The 12,222-nt window shown below is 44.1% G+C and overlaps 1 protein-coding gene and 1 long non-coding RNA gene across 4 annotated transcripts in view; both read right to left on the minus strand.

Moving 5' to 3' along the window:
* Positions 1-12,222, minus strand: part of LOC132958992 (uncharacterized) — a 195,624-nt gene that overhangs the window by 101,186 nt on the left and 82,216 nt on the right. The gene's annotated exons all lie outside the window — the stretch shown is intronic.
* Positions 1-12,222, minus strand: part of slc8a4b (solute carrier family 8 member 4b) — a 97,557-nt gene that overhangs the window by 3,230 nt on the left and 82,105 nt on the right. For 2 of the 3 annotated variants that reach the window (XM_061032068.1, XM_061032070.1), the window contains 5 exons: positions 8,527-8,633; positions 5,115-5,239; positions 4,354-4,389; positions 3,583-3,682; positions 2,433-2,705 (listed from right to left, as the gene is read on the minus strand). In XM_061032068.1, coding sequence (XP_060888051.1) covers positions 2,433-2,705; positions 3,583-3,682; positions 4,354-4,389; positions 5,115-5,239; positions 8,527-8,633 — 641 coding nt within the window. The remainder of the gene's footprint in view (positions 1-2,432; positions 2,706-3,582; positions 3,683-4,353; positions 4,390-5,114; positions 5,240-8,526; positions 8,634-12,222) is intronic. The other variant, XM_061032069.1, reaches the window with a different exon arrangement.

The raw sequence follows: 12,222 nt of genomic DNA on the forward strand, positions 1-12,222 counted from the left end.
CTATTTTCCAGGTTTGAAATGAGGTTGAACGTCTTTATCGTAAAAACCATATCAACAGTCAAGACTCTCTCGGTTCATGCAAATGGCTCACATTGTTCCAAACGACCTCATGAAGCCCATGAACATCCCAAAAACAACACACAGCGTTTAATTGAAGCCGATGAGCGCTCGCCCCTCTAATCGCCTGAGTCTGCACATCTGCTGGAAGTGGCTGGATAATCCTGGAGTGAGTCTCCAATGAAATAATACAGAAATGCTTTTATAAAGGCAAAGGCTGCGAGGAAGAAAGTAGGAAACAAGGGAGGAGATGAATGCTGCTAACAAGCCTACGAGGCGATCAGATTCTCTCTCACACACACACACACACACACACACACACACACACACACACACACACACACACACGAGGGTGCTCACACTCCCTGTGAAAGTTATAATGACCTGCAGGACTTGCTGCATCCAAAAAATGCATCACTTCATCGGAGGAAAATGTGTTTTTATTCTCCCACATAGACACATCCCGGCACCACGGCGCACACACACTTCAGAATGATGGATGATACCATAGTGAAAACATAACAGCCAATAAGAGGAGGGAAGAGAGGGAGGGAGGGAGCGAGTCGGAATAATAAATTGACCGGAATAGGGCACAAGAGCAAGTGTAGCAGATAAGTGAGGCGAGAGAGCGAGGAGAGACAGACGGAGGAAGGGGAAAGAAGAGATGGAGGGTGAAGAACGATAATAAAAGAGATGCTGAGCATGATAGTAGGAATAGAACAGAAGCAGCAAAGAGCGCCGACCTGTTTTGTGACAGAAAAACACGCAGTTAACCCAAATCAAATCCGCCTTTATTCATCCAAATTCATGCACAATGTAATACGGCTGCTGACAAAATTGATTCAGTTTCCACTTTCCCCGAGACCCCCGCTGCAAGCCATCAAAGTTAGCGCCCGGAAGAGCAGCAGAGGAGCCGTTTCTATAAATCACACGAAGGGCCGACAATAAAGCGGCTCTGACGAGAGGATGAGGGAAGGGAATTGAATTAGAGCCCCGGGACAAACACGTCCCCTTCAGGCGGAGACAGGCCCGGGCTGCGAGGCTGTGGAGGAGCCACCGTTTCACAATTCAATTTTGATTTCCAGCCAGCTTTAACGAGGAGCGGCTGTTATTGAAATCAGATAGAGGAGACGGGATCAGCCTCTTTTTGGTCTGTCAACTTGGGGGACTGTTTCTGTCTTTGTTTTTTGGGGAGAGGGCTGGGTCTCAATTAACTAATTAGGATTTCATTAATTAAAATCTGTCCTCTTTGGTAAGTGGAGTTGAGCTTTTCTAGTCCCCTGACTACTCAAAGCGCTTTTACACCGCAGGTCACACCTACACATTCACACACTGATGGCGGAGGCTGCGATGTAAAGTAACCATCAGAAGCAGCTCACCCCAGGGGTGGAGCAGCGATTTTAAAAGTGCGGGTGTTCTGACGCTAGTATATTACCATCCTCTAGCAAATCAACACATTCTGTGTCATTTAATGTCCAATAACTAATGTCAGCTGACACATCACACAACAAGACAACGTTACAAAAGATAATTAGACACTAACTTTATGAACATCCATTGTGAGTAACCCAGTTAGCTCTAAAAACCAGATTCAAAACTGCTCTTTGTGATGCTTTTATTTTGCTTTTCTTATTGCTTTGTGCCTCAGTCTCTTTATTTCCGGTCTTCGCATAAAATGTGCTTTTATTTTGAAAAACAAAGGGGACTTCCTTCCGCTACGTCGTAAAGTTACGGGAGTAAATAAATACAGCTAAAAGAACAACCAAGAGGAGAAAATGTTACACTTACGTTGTTTTGTGAGGTGGATTTATCTTAAAAACATTTGTTTGGGTGACTAACTCACTTTCAGAAGGATGCTACATGTAGCATGTATCCATTTGTTAGCTCTGAGCTCTGACTCAGCCGGTGATGAGTGACAGGAGGATTAAATGCACGTAACTTTACCGTGCTTCAACTTTAACCAAACGGCTATGATTGGCTTAATTGTCACTTAATAAATCTAACTTGACCAATAGGTTTTCATCGATGACTCCACTGGTAAAAAGTGGGGGATGAAAATTACGTTTCAGTGAAAGTGTGGGTGTCGCAACACCCACGGGTGAGACGCGCCTGGCTCACCCCGTCATACACATTCAGCAGAGGGAGGAACTTGGGGTTTAGTGTCTTTCCCAAGGACACATCGGACATGTGGCTGAAGGAGCTGGGGATCGAACCCCCGACCTTTGGGTTAAAAGCCAACTGAGCCCCAGTGGCCCGTAAGTGTCTCGAGATTTTTTTGGTGTGATTTTACGCAAAGTTAAATTTTAAAAAGTGAGACAGAAGTATGTTTCATGACAGAAATGTCTCTACACACACATCCAGCCGCTCTATCTCACCTGGCACTGACGTCCCCAGGGCGACAAACACCACCGCCGTCACCGAGTCCTTCAGTCCTATCGTGCAGCCAAAGTGCGAGGCCAGATCTCCGGTGACGGCCGTGAGGACTCCGATGAGCGATATGGAGACGATGAAGCAGGCCCAGCCGTTCCAATACTCCGTGGGCGGGACGAAGGCGAACAGAACCTTCCAGAACACGGTGAGGAAGTGCATAATGTAGTCGAAGCAGGACGGCAGCCTCTCCTCGCCGCTCTCCTCCTCATCGTCATCTCCTTCGGGCGCATCGGAGGCGATTGGAGAGTTGAAGAAAGAGAAGGACACAGAGGACGAAAAAATAAACCAATGAATCAAGGAGAAGGATGAAGACAGGGACTCTGCAGTGTCAGAGATCGACAGAGCAGCAGCAACATTACAAAATGTCATTGAACTAAATAAAACTAGTACTCAAAAAGCTAGAATTCAACTTTTTGGGTGACACACGTACTCATGTTATTTTCTTCTCCAGAACATCTTACATGATGGTTGAAAAGCGTCACAACAGCCCTCGCTTTAAAACCTTTCCAGGGCTGAATAAACGGGAAACGTGCCCGACCATTTCTTCATTTTCCAAAACTTAATAAAAAACTATAAAGTCAGAACACAAAGGTTTCAGCTCCATCGGATGATGTGTACTCTAACACTTTTATACTGAGCCAGGTGCTGATAATCTCAGATTAGTATGAGGACCCGAGCTGGACAGCTACCCTTGGCTCTGTCCAAAAGTAAACAGGTCTACCTGCCAACAGCTCCTCTCTCTCTCTGCAGTCATTATGCTAAGCTACGCTTTAGTAGCTGTTGGCTGTAACAGTAAGAATACAGAAGAGGAAATGGTATTGGTACTCTTGGCAAGGACGGGGGCTTTGCACATTTACCATCCCCCTGTGTTTCCTTAAAGCAGGTCTGAGAATAGTGTTAACATAAAGAGAGTCCACATACGGGGTATTAAGGAGGAAAACACATCATTAGGCAGTGTTCTTTCCATCATCCATCACTGTTTCAACATTCAGTCAAGAAAGATGTCACACAAAACCACTTTTCATCAATCAAAATGATGACTTATGTTGTGTGTGTGTGTGTGTGTGTGTGTGTGTGTGTGTGTGTGTGTATTACCTGCACTGACAGTAACAGCATTGACAAATTGTTCTCTCCAGCTGCTGCTTCCAACCACCAAGGCCAGGTTCGTCTTCTTGATCAACTTATCCACCGTACTCTACGCGCAGATACAAACAAATACACAAACACACACACACACACACACACACACACACACACACACACACACACAGAACACAAGCACACAAAGGCAAACATGCAAGAGCATAAGAACCAGGCAGAACAAGGAAAGATAAAAACCCTCAAGATGTTAATCCACACACAGACACAGAAAGGTGAAAACGCTCTTTTTCCACTAATCAATTAGCTCCCCACACTGAAAGATACACTTAAAAAAATCTGTGTTTTATAACACCGAGTGTTTGAGGTATGAGATGTGCTAATGAATACGATGCTGGGTAATTGAGTGTGATGCTTCCTGTGAAATCTAGGAACCTGCAGGCAGGCGTGTTGAGATTTCTGCTTAAAGCAGCGGGGCAGAGGTTGGTGAGAAAGAGCTCGCTGCAGCTATCGGAGCACCGCTGATAGGAGCAAACCCTGCATGATTGACTTTCTAACACCGTAGAGACAATGTGAAAATAAAACATAAAATGTCCTGTACATTATCAGTCAAAATGAGAGAGGTTAAATAGATTCCGGGGGGGGGGGGGGGGGGGGTTATAAGACGTGATACTCTATACAGAAAGCCCATTACAACATCTCAGAGCTGGAGTAATAGATAGAAGATTGCATGCACAGAAAAAGTACAGAGTGTGAATGATGTATAACCTTGTCAGAACGCCAAAGAAGCTCATTTACTGCTCTCTGCACACACACAAACACACACACACACAAACACACAAACACACAAACACACAAACACATAATGACACGAACGGACAGATGAGCAAATGAAATGTGAGACAAAAAATGAATTCTAAGTATGATTGGTTAACACAAGTTGGAGGCAAAATGACGTGAACATAAGCAGAATAACAATAAACTGATGCAAACAGAGCAATGCGAGCTGAATGTGAGACAAACAACTCTAGTTTGAAACTTGTTTTTCTTGCGCTATACATAAGAAATGTGATGACAGTGTCTTATGTCTTATTTGCTGGATGAGCAATCTACCATGCAGAAACTTTTTTTTTTTTCTCCCCCCCTCCTGAAACAAGATGACAGCTGGAGTAGCTTATTTGTTTTCTTTTGCAACTCTGCCACCCAAACGACAAGCTTCTCATTAGAGAATCCATTACATGCTAACAAAATGAATTATTCATCCTCTGAACCGGAGCAGCAGACACTCACATTAAATAATTTTTAGATCCAATTTGCATTTGAGGTCAGTTTTTCTGGCGGTTTTTTTTTTTTTTTTTCCCCTGCAGCCAAACTGATGGTTATCCCAAGACTTCAACATGAAAGTGATTAGCTGATGGTTCAGACTGCAGAGCTTCTGTAGTGCACACATAAAGAGACTGCTTGCGCGCACACACACTGCTGTTAACAGAGTATGTACTTGTAGCGTGAGCACAAGCAGACACACTCACCTTAAACTCATAGGACTCCTCTATGACCACCTCTACTTGTGTGTGTTCGCCCAGACTGGGACAGCCCATCTTGGCCACCTCTTCCTCCTCTGCTCCAACCACTGGCTTGTTTTCGTTGGAGTCGCCTAGGAGACAAGAGAAACCCATGGGTCAGTGGGCCAGTGGGGGGGGGGGGGGGGGGGGGTGGTGTAACTGTATAGAGGTTATAAAGCCCCGATGTGGGACAGATGTGGGCTTTATGATCCTGTGGACCTAAGTGGGTCACTAATTCCATGTGCAGAACTCTTCTGCTTCCATTTCTGATTTAATAGCCCGTTTTGAAAAACTGACCCCCCTTCACCTTTCAACTTGATAGTAGGGTATTATACTGTCATGTAGATATATTGTTGCAATGTTGGATAGTCATACTCATAGTGGGAAAAGATTTCAACCAGAAGGTTAAAGTATGTTGGAGTAATCCCTCAGTCCACAGAGCTCGACTCTATTCACCAGGTTTCTGGACACTCTGTGACATCACAATGTCACCTGACTCTTTACACAGTCGATATGCGAGGCACAGCAGAACAAGGACGTCCCACATTCCCAAGTTTCCGCATAGGTTTGCAAATCACAAGAGGGTGGGCTGGCGGGGATGGAAAGACACAGTTAGCGAAATCACCTGTGCGGGACAGATGCTGAACTGAGGCTTTTCACAGACAACAGGGTGAGATCAATGAGACACTTTCTGAATTTGTAACTCGTGCAAAGCTACTGCAGCGGTTTCGCTGAGCGTGATGTGACTTTAAGAATGCGTGGGAACCCGCCGCTCATCATCCGGTTTGCCTCCCTGTGTCCCTAACACTGTTGACTGTACCCTCTGAGTAATGACTGAAAAGGGTTCAGATGGAGGTTTCTATCAGGTAACCCGGCTGCTCTTTTCAAATTGGCAGAATTTAAAATGTCTCTGCTTAACAAACGTAAAGCACAGAGGTAGAAAAACATTTCAAATCTGCAATAAGTTCAAGATTGGCTGCACGGCGGTGTAGTGGTTAGCGCGGTTGCCTCACAGAGAGGAGGTTTCCTGGTTCAGAATCCCGGTCTGACAGGAGCCTCTCTCCTCTCTGTATGGAGTTTACATGTTCTCCCCATGCATGCATGGGCGGGTTCCCTCTGGGTACGCCAGCTCTCTCCCACAGTCCATGGACTCGCTTGTTAGGTCAAGCGGCGACTCTAAATTGCCCGTTGGTGTGAATGTGAGTGTGGCTGATGGATCTGCCTCTATATGTCAGGCCTGTGATTGACTGGTGAACAGTCCAGGGTGTACCCCGCTTCTCACCCAATGACAGCTGGGATCGGCTCCAGCCCCCCCCCACCCCCTCCAACTGTAAAAAGCGGTGAAAGGTAATGGATAGTTCAAGATTTCGTCTAAATGGTTTAATATGTCTGTGTCTTTATTTCACACAGCATTGGCACTCAAATTCATCCTACATGAATACATTCATTCGGATAATTATAAAACAATGCTTGAAGTTGCGTTTCTCTGCGTTCACACCAACAGCAGATTTTTTTTATTTATTGACTTTTTCCACCACTTGAATATGTCCTCAGAGTTCACGCATTCAATTGAAACCCAAATCACCACTCACCTGATTTTGACCAGAGCAGCGTAAATTGTTTTGAACATTTTTTTCTGGCTTTTCCTGTATCATTTTTAACACTGTGCGCACAGAGTCATTAAAGTCTGCAATGTTAAACGCTCATATTTATACAGCCATGTTCCACTGGGAAAGTTGAAGCTATTAGGCACTCCATGTTATTACAAATATGAATTCCCTCGAGGAATTTTACATTTCCTACCATGAAACAAGCGTTCTCCCTCTCTCCATTACCATATGTTCCCCCATGCATCCCTCCACTCGTACTGCATGTCTCACACCCCCCTCTTCATGCACTGTGACAGCCATTAACTGAGTCAGCTGCTATCAGTGTAGAACTGATGTAATTGAAATGCCCTGCACTGTATGGGATACGTTACATGTTCTGTTGAGTGAGTGAATGAGTGTGTAAATGTCATCTGTTTGTCAGAAAACCTATTCTTCCTCTTCTGTAATCAAACATGACCCGGGCTGCTGGCTCCGCCATGACTGACATCTGGAGTGGAGACCCTTACTCCACCGATGGGATTTTCATCCGCATCTCTACACAGGAGGTGAAGAGCGATGCGTTCAGGTACAACACTGAAACGCCTGGGTGAGGAATGTCGGGGATCGGTGGTGTGACCTGAGTGGCTGGGACCTGGAGCTAACACAACCCTGTACTCGGAGCCGGTCACCGGGCTGAGTCAGGTCATAGTACAGCTAGCTGAATGGCTAACTAAGACCTAAGCTAACTTAAACCACACTCAACGGTTATGTATGCTATCTCTCAATCAGAGACTATTCTTAATTAAAGTTTTTTTTTTCCATGTCATAAAGATTTGTTTTTCCTCCGGCAGCATTTTATCGTCATGTTATCTGATAATTAAGTTATCAGATAACATCAATTCGTTGCCTCCTCTCGTCTCTCTAATGTCATGTAAATAAATGTTCCACTGGGAGATCCAGAGGCCTAAAGCATCTCGGTTGAGATGGCTGGATTTGTAGCGATTTTCTTTAGTTTTCTGTTGTTTTTTTTTTGTGTTTCTGACTTTGCATCATTCAGTGCTAACACACACTGTGCTGCAATCAAGAGTCAATTAGAGAGAAAAGAACAGAATTAAGAAAGACGAGAGGTAAAAGGAATTTAAATGAGGCGCGGAAAAAAAGTGAAATGTCACATGTGAAGTTACACCAGGTTGTCTTTTCCTTTATCATAAAAACTTTCCGCGTTTCATTAGAGCGGAAAGGTCAAAGCAGAACAAGCAGCAGGAACTCCTTCTCCTCCTTATTGACTTTCAGCGCTCGTTCTTTTTCAGCCTGGAGTTACCTTCCGGAGATTAGCTTCCTGCCTGCTGTAATGAGCCCTTTAACATTTCCACCGAAGCTTCCTACATTTCTTAAAAAAGTTGAAAGGGCTTAGACGTTTTAGATTCAGGGATTTCGGGGGTTGACATGGTAGCTGTGTGAATTCATAAGATTGGACATGACGGTGTAGAGCTAACACTAAGGTGGGAACATAACAAAATGGGTGTGAAGGTAGGAGAGGGCTGCAAAACTTCTTCTGCGTGTTTCTTTGTTGCTTAGTTCATGAAATAGTTCTGATGATTCTGTGACTAATTGTTTTGTCATCAAGAAGGGTAACAGATGATTGGAGGTTTCAAACATCAGTGCAGGTCTCACCCTGATTATAAAAGGCGGTTAAACTAATATTCTGTCTGTCACTTCCTCCTTGTTTCTGTCTCCTCTCGTTAACAGCCACACACACACACACACACACACACACACAAAACACCCACCGTGTTTCTGCCCAATCTCCAACAGAACGGGCTCTCCCAGCTCGATGGTGAAGGCCTTGTTCTTCTCATACTCCTCGTCATCGATGATCTTCACCTCGATGATCTTCCTGTTAGAAACGGAGAAGAGTCAGAAAGTGGATTCGGCATGATTAACCTTTTCAGTTTGATGCGCTCCCTCATTATAAGCGGCGTGTGTTTGGAGCGGTCCATTAAAACTCAGGGGGGGTCTCACCCTGTCGGGCCGTAATCAGACAGGAGGTTGCAGCACATTCAGCATATTATGAGACGCACAAATGAACATGTACTCGCTTCTTCCAGCGGGAGATGATGAAGTCCAAGTTACCGTAATTCACTCGGACACAACGTGTGGATGCTTACTTCCCTCCCCTGGGACCTAATACATTTTTTTCTCTCAAGCTGACAGTGATGCAATCCACAGCACAGCCACAGTTAGAAACACTTTTAATAAGTGGGAAACCCCTGGGGGGGGGGGGGAGGGCCTGAACTGCTGAACTGCAGCGCAAAGAGTTCTGATGGAATACCACAACAACCACACGCTAACAAGAATATTTAATGAGGGGTTTGGGGACGTTAAAAAGTAGCATCAAGTGCACAGGTGATGTCATGGTTACCAGACGCCTCATTACTTTAACTAATGACAAAACGTGTGTAAGATACTTCACGTGAGACAACAAGAACTTGAGTGTGCAGATGAATAACTCAAAAGGTCGCACCAGCAAGTGTTTCACGGCTGGTCGTGTTGGGATGTTATTTTGAGTCGTCTGCAGTAAAAAGAACAAAAAAAGGGGACCTCAAAGTCAGAGAGTTCCTTCTGATGGTTAACTTCTAAAAATGTATGAAAAGGTGAAAATGTACGGAGTGTGTTCTCATGGACGTTGCATCAGTTTGTCCTGTTTCCATCAGTGTATCAAATGTTTATCTCAACCACTCGGTCTGTGTTTGACAGGCATGCCGGGAGAGATAGTGTGCGTTTCCACCTGGTTGTGTCATCATCATATGCTTCACTGTCAGCCATGTTGACTCTGACACCACAAACAGGCTTTTGGTTTGACAGAGAAAGCATGAGGGGAGGAGGGGAGGAGAGGAGGAGAGGAAAGAGTGCGTGGAGAAGTGGAAACGCATTTTTTTTTTCCCTTTTTTTATCGGCGCGCTGTCACAGTCACAGTGGACAAAGCTGGCTGGATTTTCTATTTTCCAAAGTCATATCAGGTGAAGCAGACAACTCTCAACTGTGCCGGAGAATAAATGAAAGTATTGTTCAGTCAGATGTGAAACAAGAGATGAAAAAAAACAAAAAACAACAACATGCAATCCCATTTAGTGAAAAACAAGTGGCACGGAAGAAGGAGGGTAGAATATCTTTTTTTTTTTTTTTTTTTTAAATGTCACAGCTGGTTTCTTTTCTTTCATTATTTCCAGACATCTGGAGATCATTCCAGAGTTCTTCATTGTGCAGGAAAAACAGATATTATGGTTAACGTGAACTGAAATATTTAACAGTGCAGGGGAGAACAAACAGATGAGAACAACAACAACAACAACAACAACATCAGAACAAATTAAGAAAATGAATTAAGACATGAAAAATGACAAAGGTGTCCAAGAGTCGGTACCTGTGTTTGAATATATAAAATGACTAAGTGTAATATTGATGACTCAACACAGACGCTCATGTGCACATTCAAACAGAGAACACTTTGCCTGGTGGATGTGGCCCCTTCATTACTTTAATTCATTTTCATTTCTATCGCAGATCGATTCTGTAATGTGCTGCAAACAGCTGTAACCAACCCACATCTAGAAAATGTCAATCTGCCAGCATTAGCCTCTTTAGTTTGGCAACATAATGCACACTGAGCTCGAAGAGCAGAGGAGTGCAGACTAGAGAGAGGTAAAGAAAGCAACGAGGGGGGGGGGGGGGGGGGGGGGGGGATATACAAGACATTTAGAAACATGTAAATAGACCCAGCTAAAGGACGTAGGAGGGGAAAAACTAGAGGATACAGAAGGAGGTCGAGAGGGGAGCGTGAGTAATGCATGGACTCCACTGAGATGTGAAGGGTTACAACTCAACACACATCGAGTTCACTCAGGGAGACAAGAGTAAACACACACACACACACACACACACACACACACACACACTCATATACCCATTTTTCAGCTTACCTTGCATGTGCAAACACAGACGAATCACATAACCCAATATGATCCGCTCATGTTTACATGTTGCACATCACACACATGACACATACTGTGCTTTGTATGAACACTCACTCATGTTTTAATAGCAAAACATGTTCCTGGTTAATGCTTTGGGGAATTGGAAGCATATGTATGAATTAATCTAGCCAATTTACACACACACTCTCACACACACACACACACACACACACACGCATAGCTGCAGACATTAATGCTTTCATTATTCATAGTTGGTGCTGGTTGTAGCAGCGCTCCCATCTGTGCTCTCCACTCTCCATCTATATCCCAGACCCTGTGCTTTCATTTTTAGCCCGCCCTTTCCCATGCTGTCCTCTTCCGTCTTTGCCTTTCTCTGACTGTTATCACATGCACCTCCGCAGACACGTTCTGCATGTGAATACAAAAATCTGAAGATCTTCATGTAATCACTGCTCCCATCTACAGCTACTTTCAGCGGACCACTCTCAAGGCTTTCATGAATAACTACAAATTGGATATATGAAGCTAACAATCTGGTCTTGGACGTCATCTCCTACTTCAGCCTCATTCTCATTTCTCCAGTTATGATGATAACAAACCACTGACTACACCAGAAGCACTGACATGCAATAGTCAATGGGTCCATCGCACAAACACAGTTCATCTTTGCCTGGTTTCTTTTAGCCGTGGATTCACTTGCATTCATTCAATCAGAACATGTCATCATGCATCTTCAGAGGAGGATGTATGTTCTTTCCCAGCATCAGCCTTCAATTACACCTGTGAGAAAACCTCTAATTGATGTAAAGCAATCAATTCTGTTTAACATCTTCCCAGCCGTGATAGCGTTTGTGTTCGGGAAAACTGCTCCAACATCACAGACTCCAAAGAGACAGTCCTGGTTCTGGGGAGTCTCCAGCAGTAGCCCAGGGCTGAGTTTGTTTCTTTTGATGTGATGAAAAGGCTAATGAAGCTCTTCATACGGATGCAGAGTAGTCTGGTTCATTTCAGCTGATTTGAAACTAAGAGAAATACATTTTTTTAAACCTTACTACAAAAAACGACAGGCGTGGCTCAATGTAGTAAGAATTTTGTTTTCACCATGATCATCAGTGTATCCAAAACGAAAAAACAAGGGTTAGCTCATGGACTCGACTCGTACTCCTGGTACTTCCTACTAGATTCTAGACATCACTTTCCACTGCAGATGGTACAAGTTCCCTGTAGATATGGTTCCCAGCTGAATACTAGTGAAACTGCAGTGTTTGTCCCCTGGGTTGTATCTTCAGTGTTTAAACACAGGCAGGAATTTGGCGCAAGGTTAATTCCTCAAAGAAGTAGAACACACTTAAAATGTTTTTTGCTGCATGTGTGTATTTTACAGTAAATAATTTACTCTTCCTAAAGTCTTTTAAAAAAAAAATGCTCTACCAAAGCGTGGGGCTGCTTTTATAAAACATGGGCAAGAACTTTGGATATTCTTACTTTGAC

This window comes from Labrus mixtus, chromosome 23 (assembly GCF_963584025.1).
Source record: "Labrus mixtus chromosome 23, fLabMix1.1, whole genome shotgun sequence".
Classification (NCBI taxonomy): Eukaryota; Metazoa; Chordata; class Actinopteri; order Labriformes; family Labridae; genus Labrus; species Labrus mixtus.